Source organism: Sardina pilchardus, chromosome 10, assembly GCF_963854185.1.
Source record: "Sardina pilchardus chromosome 10, fSarPil1.1, whole genome shotgun sequence".
In the NCBI taxonomy this organism is placed as follows: domain Eukaryota; kingdom Metazoa; phylum Chordata; class Actinopteri; order Clupeiformes; family Clupeidae; genus Sardina; species Sardina pilchardus.
In genome coordinates this window covers 7,766,371-7,788,333 of record NC_085003.1, presented here as the reverse complement: position 1 = coordinate 7,788,333, position 21,963 = coordinate 7,766,371, and the positions used below count along the sequence as shown (strand labels likewise).

The 21,963-nt window shown below is 43.2% G+C and overlaps 1 protein-coding gene across 1 annotated transcript in view; it reads right to left on the bottom strand.

The window, feature by feature from the left end:
• LOC134094194 (protein kinase C-binding protein NELL2-like) overlaps positions 1-21,963 on the bottom strand; it is a 57,378-nt gene that overhangs the window by 23,046 nt on the left and 12,369 nt on the right. Inside the window, exons 8-13 of the mRNA XM_062547624.1 lie at positions 21,285-21,413; positions 20,072-20,174; positions 17,316-17,404; positions 16,746-16,848; positions 16,359-16,487; positions 8,431-8,556 (exon numbers count right to left, since the gene is read on the bottom strand). Coding sequence (XP_062403608.1) covers positions 8,431-8,556; positions 16,359-16,487; positions 16,746-16,848; positions 17,316-17,404; positions 20,072-20,174; positions 21,285-21,413 — 679 coding nt within the window. The remainder of the gene's footprint in view (positions 1-8,430; positions 8,557-16,358; positions 16,488-16,745; positions 16,849-17,315; positions 17,405-20,071; positions 20,175-21,284; positions 21,414-21,963) is intronic.

Genomic DNA, 21,963 nt, shown 5'->3' with positions numbered 1-21,963 from the left:
TAGCGTGCCGTCAGTCTGAAAAATCGACAGGATGGCAGAATCGTCTCTGCATAACAAGGACTCATCCCGCCAATCAAATGTGGGCCCCATGCTCCAACTCCCCTCACTGCTGTCGCTCATGCTCCAGACAGATAAACAATCAATTATGTACAGGCAGTCGCCAGGGACGACCGAGTTGTGTGTGTGTGTGTGTGTGTGTGTGTGTATGCTCCCCTCCAACAGTTGGGAGGAGCAGCAGGCTGCGGTGCATTGTTTGCCTGTGTTTGCATGTGGACAGGAATGGAAAGGAAGCATCAATACATCCAAGGGCCTGAGACGGACAGGAGCATTCAGGACGCAGCCTGTGGGACGCCACAAATGTGGAAATGGGCACTTGATCAATGGCAAACCTGTGTGTGCCTCTCTCTCTCTCTCTCTCTCTCTCTGCACCTGGGGAGAGTTAAGGACGTGCAAACCGAAGACCTAAATCTTCAGCAACCTGCCTTTGTTTGTTTTTACCAATCCAATCTCCAATGTTTTATGTAAATAAGAAAGAAAAATCCTTTCCTTCCATTTTTCAGTTTTGCACTTTCCTCACTCACTTCTATCCAGGGCTGTAGTACTCGAGTCCGGACTCGAGTCCGTTTTTTTATGGTCTCGGACTTGTCTCGGACTCGGCTGGTATCTGACTTGGACTTGTCTCGGTCTCGGCCACCGGTCTTGCCAAATATGGTTCTTGGTCTTGACCGAGTCCAGGCATCTTTATTATGTTGTAATATTCAAGGGAAGTATGTGATATTAAGGGGAATGGTTATACTTACAAATCCTGGGTGGGTATTTAGATCAGCAAAATTAATAATAACCCAAAATTATTGTCTTTATACTGTCATGCATGCAACTTGTTTTTTTCTGTCCTGGACTCGGTCTTGACTCGGACTCGAGTCTTTTGGACTCGGTCTGTCTTGGACTTGAACCTCTTTGGACTCGGTCTTGACTTGGTCTCGACCGGTCCTGGTCTTGGACTTGTCTTGGACTCGACAAAGGTGGTCTTGACTACAGCCCTATCTGCCAGCTAAATTGAGGTGTGGCGGAGACGTGCTTTGTCTCACAAAAACCAAAGCCTTCTATGTTTTCCCCTCTATCAGCGTCTTCCTTGTACCGTACCTTGCTTACGATTCCTTTTGGATAAAAGTGTCTGTCAAATGAATAAATCACAATGTAGCCCAGTGTTCTGGAAATGCCGTGCTCTCTCTCTCTCCGAGAGATGGCTCTTTAATCCAGGCAGCCTAGCCGCCACGGCAACCGCCGTTCTCCGTCTCCCCTTGGCGGAGGGAGGCTGGGTGGCTCCACTATCACCAGATTAAAGCGCCGGCGCACACCTCAGGACAGGCCTTTTAATAACATTCAAAGGGCCCACGCACCCAGCACCCTACCTTTCAAGGATTAGACGCTAATCTCTGCGAGCAGAGGGCACCCTAGGCTCTTCTTTACAGAAAAGGGGGAGATCTTGACCTTCATGTTCAAGGGGAAACTTGGGTGTTTTTTTTACGATGGAGAGCGGTGGACGATAGCTGCACCCTACTCATCCGCTGCCATAAAGAGGAAAGCTGCATGATCACACTAATAATACTCAAAGCCTGTGGTTGCTTCTCACAACAAACATGAGGTTGCATCATGCTGTGTGCTTTTAATCTCTGGGAAAGAAAGATGTTTGGTAAGGATGATGAAACTGTAATCACAGAATAGAAGTGTTTTATCTCTAAAGTAAACATGAACTTTTCTTACATTTAAGAGGCATCTACTGGCCAATACAGCAAGGGCTGTATTGAGCAATCAACTTCTCAGTGTTATAATTCTGTACCTGGAGGTGAATGTGAAAAGCCTGACCTTCACTCTTCAATTTTACTGAGGTCATATTAAACTATCATGTCCTCTGCAGATACAGTCCTGGTCACAAATGGTTGGGTAAATCAAAGCATTATCAATATAACTATATTATCTCTGTCACCTGGGAGAACAAACTGCTGCAGTCTGCAATCTTCCACTAATTGCTTTGATCCCAGGGGATGAGAAGACCGCTGCAATTCATCAGAAGTCGGTGTCTTAATACATACTTGGATAATACATCACCGGTTCTATCTTTTATGGAGCTTTCCCGCAATTTACCTGGAACTACTGTGGGAAATGGCTGATCCCTTTGGATTGCCGTCCAAACCAAACAGATGTCCACTCCTCATTAATTACCGTACCTGAGGCCACAGAGCTCTGGGCATCCATGTAAATGAGGAGACTTTGTGAATTTGAACAAGCTTCCTGAGATGAAGCAAGAGCTATTTACCAGCTCCCTTTCACATGGCAAGAAAACCTGGGACAGTTATAAAGAGCTTCTAAACAGGCTGAATAATCCCAGGAGTATGGGTTCCATCTAATTAAAAGTTGGCAAGGGCCTAAAATGGTTCTCCCACATAGAGGAAAATCTTTCGATTTAGCCATCCTGTTGGCAGACAGCAAGAGCTGTTTTTGCAAGAGCTTTTTGTCCCCCCCCCAGCTTCCGATTGAATGGGCAAAATAAAATAATGTCCAAACTGCTGTGTCCCAACTTCCAGTATGTGGACGAGGAGGCTTTCTGTGCTAAAGTGGTGAGTAAGAGAGGACTGATAACACATAGCTTCATTTGTAAGCTGGCAGAGTTTTTAAAACAAAACAATAAAGCACTGCAATCAAAGAATAGCACTAGCAAAGCAAACGGAAAAAAAACATAAAAATATCCCCAAACTTCATCAGAGAAAATGGAAAGTATTTGAACCAGAAAGTAATTTCAACCAGGTTTCACATACTTCAAAGAAACTCATTGTCAGTATTACAATGAATGTGCATAATGTTCCTGTCATGTCATGACTATCTGTCAGATCTAATGTAGAACATCTTTCCAAATGAGATAGAACATACTGTACTGTAACAAGTGAGTCCATCCAGTGGACTCCAATGCCCAGGAAAGCAGACTTGGTGAGCTAAAGAATGTAAGCAATAACTGTTCCTGGTTTCCAATGGACAAGTCTGATTGGTGTTTTTCTAACAGTACATTGGGTGTGACAAAACACTTTTTTGCCTTATCCATCTGAAAAAAATATTGTTACTCCTTTTTTTTATGGCATGCATCGTTTTCTATGGCTATTGTAATACGGTAGTATACGAATTTGGACAAAGGTGTCTGCTAAATACCATAACCGATGTGGCCTCTACTTCTGGCAACTTCATACCCAATTGACCCGATACTTGATACACTTAAAATATAGTCCATTGTAAAAAGTCCATTGTTTTCATCCAAACACACACACTGTAGCCACTTCTCTCTGCTTTGCGCTTTGAGATGTTTCAAAGAGATTCAGAAGTTGAAAAGAGAGGCAGATCCACACTGATTTACACCCACACTGCAAGAACTCTCTGTGGCACCACAGTCCAAAGCGCCAAAGCTCCAAAACAACTCAAAAAGTTCCCTTTTCTCAGTGCCCTTCTTAAGATTCTCTTTACCACTCCTCGCTATTTTAAATAATGAGTACCTTGAGTTAATACGACATCACTGCTGAATAAAAATAAATAAATAAATAAAATGTATGCTATATTATTAGGTCAGGTCTTATTAGCTTTTGCTGGCTATACACCTATAATCCATTATGGCATTAGAGCTTCAGTACAAATATCCACGATCGCTTTCATTGCTCAGACTTGCATCAGCCTTGAGTAGGTTCACCCTTTTACAACACACTCAACTTTTTTTTTATCCCCTCCCACACAAATTCACTAGGACGTACCAGTAATAAATGGTCAATTTCAAACACTGGTCGTGATGCAATCCAAACAGGTTATTCATCTAAGGCTATTTAAAGTGTAATAAATCACACTCTTCCACATTAGACCTCACTGGCCTACAGGCAATATTTCACAGCATATGCAGGAACAATTATTATGCACGTATAGCAGCATCTCAGTAAGTCACGTTGAAGATGACAGCCATTTTACTGTAGCGTCTCCTACAGAAGTCGTTATATCAGCCGCACAGAAAGCCCACTTTAATCACATAAATTGACTTTTATAGGGAGATACATAACCAAGTCTAGAACTCCTGCAGCTCGCAGGCACTTTAATCGTGATCTATGTTAAATTACTGCAGCTAGATTACATCTCCTCGCCTTCGTTATTAATCTCTCCAGCATATCAGAGAAATCACACGATGAAATTATTTGTCTCTCCAAAGGCATATCAAAAGTGAATAAATAATAACTTGGGTTTCATTTTTCAAAAGACTTAAATTCATTTCTCTGCAGAAAAATGACTGCAAAAAGTTCCTTTTGAGCTGTTATGAAAGGGCCTTCAAAAAGTTCTTCAAAAACAATTTTTTGTCATCAATGAGCCAGCCAGTTTCCCCTCCTGCTTTTTCAAGGGAATTGTCAGTGACTGAAAAAGAACGATAACTGACTATGCTATGATGTGATATCACACTGGCCAGGCTGATGTTATTCAGAGACAGTGCAGATTGTTGATGTGTGTGGATGCGACATATAGCCTACTGAAATCATATGCCATGGCTTCATCAAGGCAGCTGAATATACACTCATGCCCGCTGTCAACTGTTAACACTGAGCAAAACATGGGAGTCATAAGGTGCAAATATGAACAATCTTGGGCTGAAATTCATTACTTGCTAGTCATCTGGAGGGGGCACAGTGTGACACTACAGGAAGTAAATTCTCTGGCACAAAGCTGAAAGCTGGAAAAGTGTATGTGTGTGTGTGTGTGTGTGTGTGTGTGTGTGTGTGTGTGTGTGTGTGTGTGTGTGTGTTTGGCATCTGCTGAGAGCCGGCATCATTTTTTTTTAATTACAGCATGGAAGGAAATGCACTGAGCTTCTCCATTGAGACACAGCATATAGGGATTTCATTCGTTTCTCAAAGTGTAATCATCAGCAAATGACATGACTGAATAACACTGAACGGCTCTGAATTATAAATACAACACAATGTGTAGTTTACTTATATATCTACACCATTTGTAAAGATCCTATCAAGAGCCTGTCTTTAAAACTAAATGAACCAAGCTGGTCAGTGTGTGAGGGCAATCATGTTGTCTTTCTCAGACAATCAGTAAAGGTTATAGTCTTTTATTTGTGTTTCTTTTCTTCTGAGGGAGCATTTACTTGAAACTACAAGGCCAAAAACAATTGTATCTTTTTTCACTTTGTTCTCTGAAATCCATCTCCATTACTTCAAAACCAACAGCACATGGCTTTGGTCCTGAGTGCAAAGTGACATTCAGGACCAGGTTCCAAATGCACGTTTCATTAAAAGCTCTCGAGTAAGAGGCCAAGAGGGAGAGAGAGCGCTAATACAGTACCCGCCACCCTTTTGTGTGGAAGTCAACGTAAAAAACAGACCAAGAGCAAACTCCGCAACATGTGAGCAATCACTGTGTCAGCGTGTTCAGCTGGGCGCTGGAATGACTAAAACCTAATAGAACGGAGGCTGAAGCGAAAAAGATAGATCTGACCCAAAGCTACAGTGATTCAATGTTTAAAGAACAAAAAGAGTGGGGTGAAAAAAAAACAAATTCTCTTAGCACTCCATTGTTAGATTGAATTGTCTGTGGACGCTTTGATGGTACAAGCCTTGAGCAACCTACCCCAACACATTCACAAAATGTCAAAATGTTAAAAGTAGGGCTGGGACTCGATTAAAAAAATTAATCTAATTAATTAGAGGCTTTGTAATTAATTAATCGAAATTAATCGCATTTTAATTGTATATAAATATATGACCTGAGAACAGTGAGAAGTATTTTTTTTTCACATGGATTTTTAGTATAGCCTACTATTGGATAATGACTGAATACATAGGCCTAAGCTTAAGCAACAAAAATATTGTTTATTAATAAGTCAAACAGACCAGTGCAATTTTTGCCATAAAGTGTAGCAATACCATATTTAGAAATAGTACATTTTCAGAAATTCATGTAGCCTATAGATAGGTAGACCTTCTGTAAACTATAATACTGTGATATCCTGTTTATTGTGTCACCTGTTACCTTGAGTTGAGCTCATGAAATTGTTGTGTCCCTTTAAGGGGAACTGGGGGGCGGAGTTTACGTGTGTGCGTGTGTGCTTTTATGCGGTTCTGTGTGTGAAGTTTCTTTTAGGTCTATGAAAGTTGGACATGGAATTAGGTGCGGTGGATTACTGTTATAAGCGTGAGTTGTGGCTGTAACAGCAACTCGGTTGCTATTTGTTTAATAAATAAAGCTCAGAGGTTTCCCTCAAGTGTCTGGAGTTTGTCCACGCTAGCAGCTAGCTGCTTTATGTTTTGCACTGAGGTGATACCTGCGGTGATACGTCCTTGTTGCATAGGTTGCACACAACCATGCTCTTATCTACGCTTCCATCCGTTCGTTTTTTGTAACAACATTTCCCATCCACGGGGCCAACCAACGCGGTCACATCAGCTTCTTTGTTCATGTTCACTGTGCCACCGTGGTTTGTTTTGTCTGAACCGAACTCATGCGCGTTACTTGGTGCTCCAGTATAATCGGTCCGTCTGAAACTCATCCAGTGAGAAACGTTCCGCGGTGCAAAAATAAATAGGCATACGATTAAAATGCGTCAATTTTTTTTAACGCATTAATGTTTGTGTAATTAATTAATCGTAATTAACGCGCTAAAGTCCCGGCCCTAGTTAAAAGTTAAGCTTTTCTGCCTGGATGCTGACTTTTAGTATTAACAAATAATACTTTTGATGCACCAATATATCGGCCCAAATTTGGTATGGGTTTGTTTTTGACATTTACGGATGGCAGTGGCTGATGTTTATCTGTTATGTTGCAAAAATTCTGTACTAGATAAATACTATGTTGTGTTTTGTGTATTCAGAGATGATGCTGTGAAGCCCTGAAAGACTTAAAGGGATATTCCGCCATTTTTGGAAATACGCTCATTTTCCACCTCCCCTGGAGCAAAACAATCGATATTTACCTTGTTCCCGTTCATCCAGCCATTCTGTGAGTCTAGCGATACAACTTTTAGCTTCAACCTAGCATAGATCATTGAATCGGATTAGACCATTAGCTTCTCGCCTGCTAGCTTCATGTTTAAAAGTGACTAAGATTTCTGGTAATTTTCCCATTTAAAACGTGTCTCTTCTCAAGTTATAAAGTGCAATAAGACCAACTGAAAATGAAACCTGGCGTTTTTCTAGGCTGATTTGACATGGAACTACACTCTCATCTGGCGTAATAATCAAGGCAACTTGCAAACGTACCATAGGCGCAGTGATATCGTACGCAGCATCTGAAAATAGTCCCCATAGACAACAAGCAGTAGTAGTGCCAGTAGTTTGCAAGTTGCCTTGATTATTACGCCAGATGAAAGTGTAGTTCCATGTCAAATCAGCCTAGAAAAACGCCAGGTTTCATTTGCAGTTGGTCTTATTGCACTTTTAAACATGAAGCTAGCAGGCGAGAAGCTAATGGTCTAATCCGATTCAATGATCTATGCTAGGCTGAAGCTAAAAGTTTTATCGCCAGACTCACAGAATGGCTGGATGAACGGGAACGAGGTACATATCGATTGTTTTGCTCGAGGGGAGGTGGAAAATGAGCGTATTTCCAAAAATGGCGGAATATCCCTTTAAGACCCAACTATACACCTTCAGACACGGCTGTGCCATATGGGCATGCAGTTGTGCATATTGGTGTTTCCAAAGTATGCTCCTTTTGCTTTTGCGGCTGAACTGTACGTCTCCAGTAGCACAATATGTGTCACACAATATGTGTCTCCACACCAAGTACATCTATGATAAAACGTACTGTAAGTCCAAATTGTTTTCTCTGCCTATTCCTATCTGTTTGACTTCTCTAAAATAGCAATTGCATCTTTGTTAAAATATTTTGCTAGCTATCTAATAAGTAATCTAATATTTGCTGTGCAACCCCCCCCCCCCAAAAAAAACAAAAAACCTTGTCTTGTAAATCTATAAGATGTTTCCTATAACTTCTTGTCAGTCCCTTCACTATCCTATCTGAATGAAGGTAAAAAAGGCCCAAAAATATACTTAAAAACAACAAAATATTGCATCAGTTGTGGCCAAATTGTAACTTTAAGTATTGGTATCAACATCTAATTGGCGCATCCCTGCTTTATTCATAAGCTTTATACAGAATCACAAAATATTTCCTTGATAAAAAAAACAAAACACTTCATAATACAGTAATGCATGATGCTACACTACATTCACTCCTGCCCTCAAACAAAATAGCATAAAAATGGTGGGGTCCTTTGTGTAATTAATTGTAATGAATTCTAATACACAGACAGTCTTAGCATCAACTCACTCGCAAGACACACAGAGCGAGCTGAGAGCAGACTGGTGTTCAGCAGTATATGGTTTATGTGGAATGGGGTGTTACCTGTGCAAGAGTAATCATCGATCCTGATGTAGCCAGTGTGGCAGATGCACATGAAGGAGCCGGGAGTGTTGACACACATGGTGTTCTCACGGCAGTAGTGCTTCCCTTCAGCGCACTCATCAATATCTGTGGGAGAAAACACAGCTTAAAGCCAACTATGCAGAGAAAGAGAAACTTTTTGAGACTTTTTTTCTTTTCACGCTGAAGTTTGAGAAGTAGCGAAGCACTGAGGCGAAGGCCATTTAATTTTTTTTTGGTAGAAAAGGGTAGATTAAGACATAGCAGCGTATTTATCTGTTACAACAGAACATTATCTCTGACAAAACTCTTTGGTCACCCAGCAACCGTCACCCCCTGGGCCCACCTGTATTGAAATCCTCAAGGCTCCCCTTCCTTAAAATGCGCTGGGGAAAAAAAGACCTCATGAAAAACAGCTGTGTCCTTCACTCACTTGGGAAATATTCACTTAATGCACATCGTTGTTCTCTCCTGCCATGGTAAGAGGAACCTTGTGGGGTTTTTTAGGCAGACGTGGATGCAGAGAGAGCCAGCTTCATTCTGCACGATGCAATCACTCTCCACTGGTATTGTACATGCATTCTGCCATTATGTGCTGTGTTATTAAGCCAAGACCTGCTGTTTTAACACACACACACCCAACCACACCCACACCCACACACACCCACACACACACACACACACACACACACACACACACACACACAGACACACACACACACACACACACGGGATGGACAGCACCCATAGTCATGTGTGTTTCACTCCCCCAAATCGCCTACTGTGAGACAGTATTCAATGAACCTCCGCTACATAAATAAATAAATAACTAATAAACAAATTAAAAGAGGCCATGAGAAATCGGCGACCGCTTTTATCTCTGGATAAAATTATCTGGGTCGAGCCGCTTGCACAGAAAGATAAATTAATAGAAAGCGCCTGCCTCTTCTGCTGTTTTCTTCCCTCCCCCTTCTCGCTTTCTCTGCCTCGCTCTCTACCAAAGAGGAATCAATCAAAGTCACACCTATGTGAATCGTCTGAGCCTCAGACACACTTTGTTCAAGGGTAGACCAAGCAGCGGATTCCAATTAAACTCTACCAATCTCCACGCACACAGCAGTGGGGAGCAAACAAAAGCAAACCAGGGTTCCGGAGCCGCTGCCAACAAACAAATGAATAAACAATAAACTAAAAGGCACCATGCTACATGTCCTCCTGTTTAGACAATTAAAATGAAATGCTCAAAAAAACAACAACAACAAGAAGAAAAAAATACAGTCGTGACTTTGCTGTTGTCATAGCACCTGAGCTCAACAGAAGCACCGTGTCACTTTCCTCACGGCAGTAGCATAGCTATCCATATCATTTCCGGGCTATCCATGTTATCTTGAGGGAACAGCATAGTGGCAGTAATGACAGGACAGGACGGCACTACAGTGTAGGCTGTCAGGCGGCGCTGCTGTGGTGAATCTCGTGCTCTACCTGGGAGCCTCATTGCTGTCTGCTGTCTGGAAATGAGGAGATAACACGCTGGCTGTCTGCACTGAACCACAAAACACATGCTACCACGGCTGGAACTCCCTCCCCAAAACAGGTTATCTGGGCCACTGAAACAAGCAGGGCAAACCTCGTCTTAATGATGTGGGGTTATTTGGGATATGTCTAGGGTAGCACTGTGCATGTTGTCTGACAGAGGTGCAGAAGCTGCCACTGTCTGGTCAGTAAGACCAGGTCAGCGCCCCATATTTCCCTGCCATATCTGGTTTGAATTTTAAATGTATTTCAGTGGATATCCACATATTCATCCATCTTCGAACACAATACTAACCATAAAAAAAGCTGGTGAATCCTAACTGTTAATCAAGATAATGTATCTGAAACAACTTTAAAGCTAATGGCCCTTTTAATTCTAGACCGTGCAACAGCTTTTTCAAACACTGGTGTGGCTAATAACAACCTTACAGTAGATGTGCGTCTGTGTTACACTCCAGATGGCAAAACCATACACAACAGTGAAAAACACCTGTATGTAGAGCTTAAATGGAGAGCTTGGCTGGATAAATACCTTGGAATCGCACTGAATATAACATATCAAAACAGGCAACGCATTAAGAAAAGCAACAAGGGAAACGTAAAGAGCACTGCCTTCGCTGGGAAGCCCTGCCACAGGCTCATTACATGCTATGTGCAGGTGATAAATCATTTAATGTTGCGTATGTCACATGCCTGCTTGTTGCAGAGATCCATTGAACTCAGCAAGCACTCAGCAGCACAATGGATTATGAAAGGCCTGATTAATAGTGATGAATCTCATTGTGGCGGGTAAACTGCTTTCCTTCCCATGAGGAGAGTGCAACAGAACAGTTACAGTATAGCAACTGCTTGGCAGCTTTAAGCTTGCCTTTCGTTTATCAGACGTAGCATTGTTATCAATGGCTGATGATCATCAATCATCATTTGGCCCAGAGTCCTTCATAGAATACCTCTAAAATCATCCTCCAAAGTAAATTGCACGCACAGGTGCAGCACTTCAGGGCGAAAATAAGAAAGACTACTAAACTGAACAAGGGAACAGAATACAAATTGATTTAAAAGAGGAAGGGAGATAACAGTTCAGAGAGCCCTTTTCAAAGCCAGGCGTACTCAAACTGCGGGGTCACGGAGACAGGTTGGCAGTCAGGTCAACCCTCTAACTAGGGCCCCAGTCGTTCTTTGGGTTCATCGCAGTGGTAATTGCATTTGAGATTCTGCCCCTTCTCATCAGTCACTGCAAATTAGGGATGCAACGGTTTTCAATAATTTATTGAACCGTTCGGTTTGGCCTGTTCGGTTCAATAGACTCACCTAAATCGCAATATTTCGGTATACGCGACATTAAACTTTTTATTTAATACAAGGTTATTGCGCGCGCGTAGCCTGGGAGCGATAGAGAGGAGTGCTTAGGACCCGGGGGATGCGTCTTCTCTGACTGTTCAGCTTGCCTCTCGTCAACCTTGCAACAACCAATCAGAATTTTACTGAATTTCCCAAGAGCCAATAAGCGCGTTGAAATGCAAATGAAGGAGTCATGTGAGAAGAAACAAACTTTACCGGCGGCTGCATGATCATGGCGACATTTGAAGTAGCCCACGAACAAGGCAAAAAGACCGTCAGTAAACAAAGCACAGTGTGCATTGCAAGCACTGCTTCACAACGATCACCTAATAAAGGTAACACATCCAACATGTCGGCCCACTTGCGCCTTCATCACCCGGCTGTAACCTTAAGTGGAGCAGCACGGAGACTAGTTAGTTTGCCACCGAAAACCCAACCATCCATTGCTGCAGCCTTTCGACAACAATATTCCTATAATTCCCAAAGACATAACGAATACGACGGCGTATTAGGGCCACGTATATACTTTGTAAAGACGCAAATTTGCCACATTATAAAGTCTGTGTGTAACAGTGTAACCGGTGGTTTCTGCCCTGCGTTGATTGCTCGCTAGAGTAGCCTAAGAAAGCGTGACGCCGACACAGCTGAGTGTATTCTCTTTTTGATAGTTTACTGGAAAATATTGTAGGGATGGGAGGTTATAGGAGATGGGGAGGCTGACATGTCATTCCAAACTCGGGTCATTTATTTTCCTGACGTTGTACATGCTAGGCTACGGGCAGCGGGAGGTGTCCACTCGAAAAACAATAAACTCACTCAGTCAATCGCTCGTCCACTCGTCAATCACACAACTCTCTCGCACACACACGCACACACACACACACACACACACACGACAGGAGACACAGGGGAAACAGACACTTTGTGAAGTGGCAAATTTGCCACTTTCTTCTCGGAATATTGCCCCCCCCCCTGACAAAAGGTTGCAATAATGTTAATTTCATTGTTCTAATATTTTTAATGCTGCACTGCACTTTTGTCTATGTTTACATTTTTTACGTTCATAAAAGAGGACAGGGCAGGCACTCCCAAATCAAATATCCATTTGAAACTACACATAATACTACCTCACCAATTATTTTGAGAAGATTTTCAGAATTGTTCACTACTTTTTTGAGGGTGTATAACAGTTAAGTATTTTCTTTAAATGTGTGAAGAACAGTGAGTTTATTAAATAAATAACTACACATTACTTTATGCTGCACTGCACTATGGATAACATTGCCTGTTTATGACAGAAGGCAATGATGGTGTTCTTTTCTTTTAATACATTTTTCACACAATTCATCTGTGTCAGGCTATGCATTTAATATTTTCTCTGCAAGTGTAAGTAGAAGCACATTGTTGATTTGAAATAGAAAAGGCAAATATAGCCTCCTGTATGCTAGAGCCAAGATAATATTGATATATTGAAACCGAACCGTTACCGTGGCCCAAAAACCGTGATACAAACCGAACCGTGGCAAAACTGTACCGTTGCATCCCTACTGCAAATTAGCCTCCATCTGCCTCTAGTAATTATTCAGCCAAGTAAAATAAAAGCATTCAGAGTGCACAGAGATGGACCCATTTTCAGGGGTATAAACCTCTCAAGCAGGTCCAATAAGGGTCTTGGGATACTCAGACTACCCATTCTATCACTATTGTTTCTAGTGTTGCACAGAGCAGTGCATCAAATGGACAGTGACTTGGGCTATATCTTTTCTTTATGTCTACCCACCACCAGAAGGCATCTACAGTATGTTTACATGGGTCCCCTGTCGGCCACAAAGACTATTGAGACTGAGATGAGATTCCTATCCTGCTATAGAAAGCAAGGCTAAAAAAAAAATTAACTTGTCACTTTATTCTAAGTTAGGGTTTACTAGCTAACTACAGTAGATAACGAATAAACACAGGTGGAAGATAACCAATTAGTAGGGCCTGGTAAGGTTTGGGTAAGGCAGCTGAAATACATAGCCAAGCTCGCCCCAACTGTTACTTTCTGCTCTGTTTTCTCTCAGACTGAAAACCGTGTTTGCATTGAGGTTCAGTCAGCCACATTTTAGGGTGGAACAATCAGTCACCAGTGAGGGTGGCTAATGTGATGATGTTGTAGTCTTTCAAAACGTTGTAACAACAGCAGCAGCAGCAGTGCTAGACAAAGCAATAAAACAGCGGCAGCAAAGCCAGTAACATCAAAGAATTGGAGCCACAACAAGAACAAGAAGCCAGTAGACAGTAGTAAACTGCAAATCTCTTTCATATACATTGTCAGTCAGACAACACTTAAAAGAGCTATGTGTCACAATTCAAGTTGTCTGAAGGCACCATTATCTGCAACAGCACTTTTCCAAGGACGTGTCGTGCATGTATTTGATACAACACTGTACCTTGGGGTGGTGGTAATACAAGAGAGAATTGTCCAAAATTAGCTGGCTATCAAGCTAACTTGACATAGGCATTCATAACATTACATTAAAATGGTTAATTTATGTTGCTATTTCTCAATCAGTTTGGAATGTTTTAAACTAAAACTGTTAGTTAGCCACTGTAAAATGCTATTACAAATGGCATTAAAAAAAAAAAAAACTTGTATCACTGTAAATATTACAACTTTATGTGAATGTGGACAATCCTTAGAATGCTACTAAAATATAACAACGTTACTATTTCTAATTCATACCCTTAGCATGATTTCCCCCCACCCCCATGGCAACAGATGGAAGAGCCAGTAAATGGCCCACAATGACTCTTGGACGCAAATATTTTCATTCGAGCCTCTAAGACGCGATCATAATGACTACAAAATCATAATCATAACTTCAGCAAAGCAACTTGGCACACAAGAGCGCAAAGACACTCAAAAAATATATAGCGGACATAAAAGCATGCATACGACATAATGCTTAATCAAACACTTTGATGGCCAGCCTACCCATCCAGTAAATGACTATGCTCCCCTTCTCCTATTTGCTTAATGCTTTATGTTGAGCCGCACAGATTCCAGCTAACTGAATTTGGTAGGGGGCAAAATGGGGCTCAGTGTTTTCTATCCGACACAGCAGCAGCACTCCAGCAGAGGCAAGTGCAGTATCCCCCAGAGTCTCTCATACCACAGCATGGATGAAAAATTTACACAGGAGTGATCTCATAGTCTATTTTCAGCTCAGCAATGACCTAGGACTACTTTTAAGCACTACTGTTGGTTTCTTTACCTAACTAAACTCCGAATCTCGTCACTGTCGTGTTATCTTGTTATCCAGCAAGTAAAACTGTGCATTTCAGTGTGAGGGTGATTCGATAGTCAACTGTCTGAGAAATAATGCAATTAGGAAGAAGAGGTTGACAATTATGGTTCATGTTTAGGCATATTTTCACAGGCGAAAGGTGTTTCAGCAATCTTAAATCATCAACCTTGCCTATTCAATATTACATATTTAAGGTTAATTATTGGGTTAGTCAAACATGAAATGCCAACATTTCATTCTAGACATGAATGCATGTACTTTGTCCAATGTGCATTTTAATGGGAAGGCCTGATTTACATTGATGTGTGCATTTACCAGAAGTCATTGTCTGTAGTGACTAGAACAGCACCCTTAAAACCTTAAAACATGGAGTCCAATATAGTCTATCAGTGTGGGACCAGAAAGCTCTACAGCAGCCCAACCTAAAGCTGTTGTGCGCAGACTCCATTAATTTCAGATGGGAGCCTGATAGCATCTTTAATCATGTAGATTGGCCAAGACTGGGCAATTACCATCCCAACTGTTGGCATTAGACGCGCTCAGACCAAACAAGGCCAGGCCAGGGAGTGCGGTTCACACTTGTCTCCCCCCGTTAGCCTTTCTGCCAAATAGAGGAGCAAGTTTCATTAAAAAATCCCACTGATCCCCAGCAAGGTGACAGCGAAGCCGGGGCACTCACAGAACACGGGTGGAATCCATTAGTGGCCCGCAAAAGTAGGCCACCGGTGGAGGTGGTGGAGGTGGAGAGTGAGGTGGGTGAGACGTTGATGACTTACTCCCAGCGAAAAGGGAATGTACACTCGAAAAAAAATCAGGCAAAATCCTCCGTGAAGCCACATCGCTGCACAAACATCCCAGGTGACCGTGAGAGGAGTTGGAAAATGATGCACGGGCAAAGAGTTGCGGACTAAATCAATTACGGGGCTATTGATCAAACAGCACTTTTAGAGTAAATTAAGTATTACGTTTATTATCATGAGAGGAACTTTTAATACACTCTGATATACAGTACTTTTAGTGATAAAACTAGCCAGATAGTATCATATTTTATATGCTAATGGGTACCAAAGCTCACTTCAGGTGAAGAGCCGAGTGACTGAAGAGGATCTTATGGACCATGGGCATCTCGTGTTCATTATCCTCCTCTGAATAGAAGCGAGGACAGCTACACAGATGCACGCCTAGGTGATAACATACACATTTTTCAATCATGGGCAGTTTAGAAGGAGAAGGCTCAACTGTGTGAAACTGCTTCAAAAGGGTACATACAGACAAGATGATCAATCAAAGTCTGTTTAGCTGAGTGTCCCCTGCATGAACACTACGGCACGGCACCTGTGGTGAAGTCGGTAATGAACGGCCTTCACAATGATTGATGCGCGCACTGATCGGTTGGCGCTCGCAAAATGTCACTGATTGATAAACGGCCGGCATCGGGCAGTGTGCCAGGAATCAAAATCCCCGAAACTCAGACTGACAAAAATCTCCACACTTTTCCTCCCCTCTGAGAACAGCCCGTATCAATCATCAGGTGGGCATGAAAAGAAGCGCGATTGCATCCAGTCACTGATAGGCATATACAGCAAGACTGAAAGAGCTCCTCTGCCCGTGTGGTAGATAGCTATTTCTGGTCACACATAATCCCCTCTTAACAACACAAAACCCGGGTGCCTCCCCACCCAATGGGCATTACTGCTCTCTTTGCCATTGAAGGGTGCAGATGTGTGGGGTGTGGTCAGCTGGTACCTTCGCAGTAGGCGTTGTCATCGCGGAGCGGCCGGAAGCCGTCCTTACAGCTGCAGCGGGCGGCTGCTTCCAGGTTCATACAGTCGGAGTTCTCCACGCAGGGGTTGTCCTCCACGCAGAAGTCATAACCTACGGAACAGACGTCAAGCGTATCGTAAACACCCAGAACCTACCAAGGGAAAACGGGTTAATGTGCTTTATGCTTTATTCTTGTGAGCAATTATGTAAATAACAGCATCTTTGGTTATAGCAATTTTGTTTTCACTGTCGGACTACACTAGATGTCTGTTGTTCTGTCCAATGGCAATTTCAGCTCTCTGTTAACAGTACAGTATGTATGTCATGCTGTTCCAGCAGCAGGAGAATAAGCAGCGGGTGTAACTGTACCTCTGCAGATTTTACAGCATCTGTCTATGAGGGTGATCTGCTCCACCTCGGGGCAGTTCAACTCCGGACAGCTGGGGGTCACCACCCTGCGCATCGTCTGATCCTGTTCAAGGCAGCAAAAAAACATTAGACTAGATTTAGTGCTTTTTTACTTATGCAAAACAAGAAACAGTGGTATCTCACAACAGGGTTTTTGCTCAGATCTCCTACTCAATCTGCCTACAGTATTCAGTGCCTACTCTGAATTCATGCAAATAAAAAACGGCCCTGTGTGATACAGATGTTCATTACATTCGTTTTGCATAGATGATTGACATTTATGTCGACTAAATTGAAATTCAGAGAGCCAATACTGTTTATTAAAGAGGGCTCACAAAGCGTACCATCCATTACTCTTTATACTCATAATTGAGCCCCTGCCTCCACACAAGAAAGACCGCAACAGGCCTTTAGTGAGCTGTCATCTCTGCTGACTGTTTGTGGACTAAGTGTGTGGGTTGAGATGCAAAATAAAAAATAAAGCACTCGTACAAAAATAACAGCATTGACACTCCATTGAAGGCTACTTACCAGGCACTCTAGTAACAAGCACATGCCGTTGTCCCGAACAGTGCGGGTTTCACCCTCCACCAGCTCCCTCCCATTGAACAGGCACACCGCTGCAAATAGACACAAACAGCACCGTCAACACAGAGACACGCACCTTTGGGATATTGATTAGCACCGACATTTTATAACACCCTTCGCCCAACCAGACGTGGCAGGCTAGTGGTTGGATTTATAACATTTCACATATCATGATCAAAGTGATTATGGCTCAAGACAGCGCATCAGGTAAGTTTGGCTTCAGCGTTACAGCAGAATTGTAGAGGGCAGCGTACTGTAGCTAGAGTGGGAATGCACAAGGACGTTTCAAAACGGATTTGTTTGTTGAGGTGTACAAATCTCATTATCAGACAGCAGCACTCCAAACAGGCCTCTGTGATCAAACCGAAGAAAAGACACCAACCCAGCATGTGAGCACTGCCACCACCTTATGCAGATGCAGTTACTGCGAGAGGAAGCGTCAGTGCGAGTGGCAACGCCGAGCAATCCTTTCGGTGCGCGCTCTGCTCGTCACGTGCCTTCAAAACGCACAGGCAGCCCAAACTCTGGAGGGACGCTGCGCACAGCGATAAGAGGCAGATAGAAAAGGCGAAGGCTCGCTGTGGAGCCTCTCCACTCGGCGCGGAGAGAGGCGAGCTAATTAGCGTGCCACTCGTCAATGGTTGTGTGAGTCACTGACAAGAGAAGCGTGCTGATGAGTTGTGCATCTGCATGTCTGTGTGTGTGTGTGTGTGTGTGTGTGTGTGTGTGTACGTGTGTGTTTGGGGGAGTCTGTGTGTTTGTAAATGTTGCTGTTGAGAGGAATACTTTGGACTGATAAAACCCCACTTCTTCAGGCTTATCAACACCCCCGCCCCTGTGCACATGCACACAGTCCCACTGGCTTATTCAGCTCTCTAAAGAATGACCACGAGCAGCTACATCTCCATCCCATACATACATGACACACTCATCACCCAGAGTTGAATCAAATGGTATAACTAGCCAGAGAGCTGGTCCCTCGTTGCAGCTTACGCTTGATGTGAGTGGGAGTTTGTGCAGTAGTGAGCTCTTGGCTCGTGATGAAACTTCGCAGATGATGGAACACACACACACACACACACACACACACACACACACACACACACAAATACACACACTCTCACACTTTCTCCACTCAACAGTTACAATTATATAATGATAAGTCAAAACAACACAGCTATTTATTTTCACAGCAGTGTCAGTGCAGAGGCGCTTCTGCTACCGAGGGAGAGCAGTTCCAACTTAACACTGCGCCTGCAGTGGAATGCAAACTCAAAGATAATATATGTCTCTGGCTCCCTATCTGATTGATATTTATTTATGTATGGCAGTGCTTTACACAGGGGGAAATGAACAGTGTGTACTTGTCAGTATTAACAAGCAAGGGAAAAAGATGACTTTGTATACGCAGTATATGAATTCCTTTCATCAGAGCGGCTTTTTGTCGCAAGTCCATTTCTGGGGATCAGCCCCAGATCTCCACTGAGATGCTGATAATGAAAAATCTGATCAATTTAAATGAAAACTTGCTGGCTAATAAAATGAAGGGGAAACCCGAATGAATGTTTGTTCGGTGGATTTGCAATGCAAAAAGGACCAAGTAAATATAATATAATGCTGAGTACAGAGATATTCGTTGTGAGCCATCTGAAGTTCACATCATTTTAATTTTTTTTTTTACATACTGTAGCAAAGCCCAATATCAATATGACCTTCGCGAGAGCTTCTGTAGCACAGATATCAACTTTGTCCGTTCTTTAACATATTATCTGTTGACGATTCCTGGGGCATATGAAACTTGTTGGGCATATAACCGCTCTAGGCTGATAAGGAATATAAGATTTTGCTTCCAAAGAGTTACAAGCGTAGGGGATGGAAAAGACTTGGACGAAGTGTGACTTGCAGTTTGGATTTACAGGAGCAGGGCATGGAGAAAACATGGAAAATATATATATATACTGTATATATATATATTGTTGTGCAGCAAGTGGCAACATAGGGTATGTGGCAGTAATACCATGTATTCCATGTCTCTTAACCAAAATCTGAGGCATAAGGAGAGACCTTCTCGTGATATGAATAGAAGCTGCAGATGAAAAAAAACCCAACTCTAACACTTGACTTCAATCTTATACACCTTCCTACACATAAACAAAAACAAGCATGTTTCGTAACCTGCCACCCAGTTTTATGATCCAGTTTATGTAGCGGGCACAGAGGTCGGTGCGAGGCGAGGCTCTGCCTTGAATAATTTATTCATCTATGTAAATGCAACGGCTGACATCTCAGGAGACATGTTGGGATGTAGCTTAGCAACGTGGAGATGTGGTCAGTTGTCAGGCAGCCCTTGTGGAGGCGTGCTGTGAAGAGCTGTGTTGTCTTCAGGGGGAGTGTGAACAGAGACCATGAGGCTGTTGGCAGTAAAGTGCTTGCCTAGTGCGCTATGTGTACTGCGTACGGGCAAGCGTGTGTGTGTGTGTGTGTGTGTGTGTGTGTGTGTGTGTGTGTGTGAGTGAGTGTATGCGTCCCTGTGTGTGTGTATGAGTGTATATGCGTCCCCGTGTGTGTGTGTGTGTGTGTGTGTGTGTGTGTTTGTGTGTGTGCGTGCATGTGTGTGAGTGTACTGTATATGTGTGCCCTTGTGTACGTGCATGCTTGTGTGTGTGTGTGTGTGTGTGTTTGCTAGAGTGCATACTCACGTTGGCACTCCTTGCAACAGGCTCCCTTCACGTAGGTCGGGGCAGTACCCGAGGGGCAGTTTGGTGGTGGGCATGAGATGGTCTCACACTGCACTGTGCCATTCTGTGAGAGGATCACAGGATTGGTCAGTCAACCTGCGTCAGCATCAACATTGATACAACGTTTACACCATAACACTGTCCTCATCCATCTTTCTAGTATGGGAGTCAGTGCCTGTCAAAGCTTAACATCTGCTTTGGCTTGAATGATTTGACCTCTGGCTAAAATGTTGAAGAGTGTAATGCATGTCAATTACTGAAATTCTTACCCATCGCCTTAACCTGTCATTTGATAAAATTACTGTTCCATTTTGTTGCATGTACTGTAATATGTTTTACTCATTGCATGGAATTGAGCAACAGGCAGCATCTAATCATACAGTACTTAACATGCTGAAAGGTCATTTCTAACTCTGACTTTTCAAGTGCACTTCAAGACGTGCTGATTGAGCCGGCGGGCAGCGCTCAAACCACACAGAAATCTATCCAACTGAGAGCCCTGAGCATGAGCCCTCTGACCTAAATCACTTTCCTCACACATTCTATCACTGCCACACAGGTACACGACTAACCATAACTGCAATTCTCTTAATTGCAACCACTTTGGGAACTGACGTTGCCAACATTTGCTGGACAGCCTCAAGAAACCAATGAGCATAGGTGTAATTATCGCCATTCCTCGGTCATTAAGCGCAGTCTACCAAAAGATATGTAATTGTGTTCAATTACACGGTAGACTCCAGCTGCACAAATACACATTGTTTCATTGTATACTTGCGCGAGTGGGGACATTAACTACATAGAGCTGCCATGGCATAGAGTGGCAGAGGGTGAAATGTGTTTACTCTTGCCAGCAGCCTCAAAACACCCAAACAGCACAGTCTTTGTGTGAATCATTTTTGTGTGTGTGTGTGTGTGCAAGAGGCTCTCTCAGACCTTTCAGATTTCTCAGAAAAAACACTGTGACTTGCCCTGGGCCATTGGGACAGACAGACAGACAGAGAGAGAGAGACAGAGAGACAGACAGGGAGACAGACAGGGAGACAGACACAGCAAGAGAGGGGGAGAGAGAGAGAGGCAGAGCGTCCCGAGACAAAAGGCAACAAGAAGAAAGCCCCCGCAAAGTGACCCCGCTGGGCGAGCCCACGCGCACACACAGGAAGGGGGCCCCCACCGTGCACGTGCAGTTCCTGCAGCCATCTGTCCAGGTCTCGTCCTGCCGGTAGATCACCCCCTTGACGCTGCAGGTCCGCTCACAATAGCAGCTATCCAGCCCATTCATCTTCTCCTCGGCCATGGACAGCTGCTCGCAGCGTCCACCGTGAACAAAAGGCGAGCGGAGAGCGAGAGAGAGAGAGAGAGAGAGCACAGAGAGCAGAGGGGAGGAGAGAGGGAGAGGGGGAGCAGTGAGTGAGGGGAGTGAGAACCATGGGGAACATTATTCCTTTATTGTCAATAGGAATCACATTATCAACAAGCACTCCGGCAAGCCACGAGCAGCCCTGCTGGGAGAGGAATGCGGAGAAGCCCAAGGGGAAAAGGGAATGAAATATGCGTGTAATTATTAGTTAAGTGGTGATTACTCAGTGGCCAGCATGGCCCTATCTGGATTTGGCTTTGCTGATCGCAGCGGACCAAATGAAATGATCCTAATAATTTTCAAATGCTGATTGTTATTCCAGAACTGAGAAATAGCTTGATCAAACAAAAATGAAAACAAATGAAATGTTTTCCTGCAAATGCTGAGGGGCTCGAAGGTCTACTCACAGTGAAAAAGCACCATGTGGTTAGCTGAAATATTAGCTATTTATCTGGTGATATGCAAGGCAATATCATCAGAGTGCACACGTCAT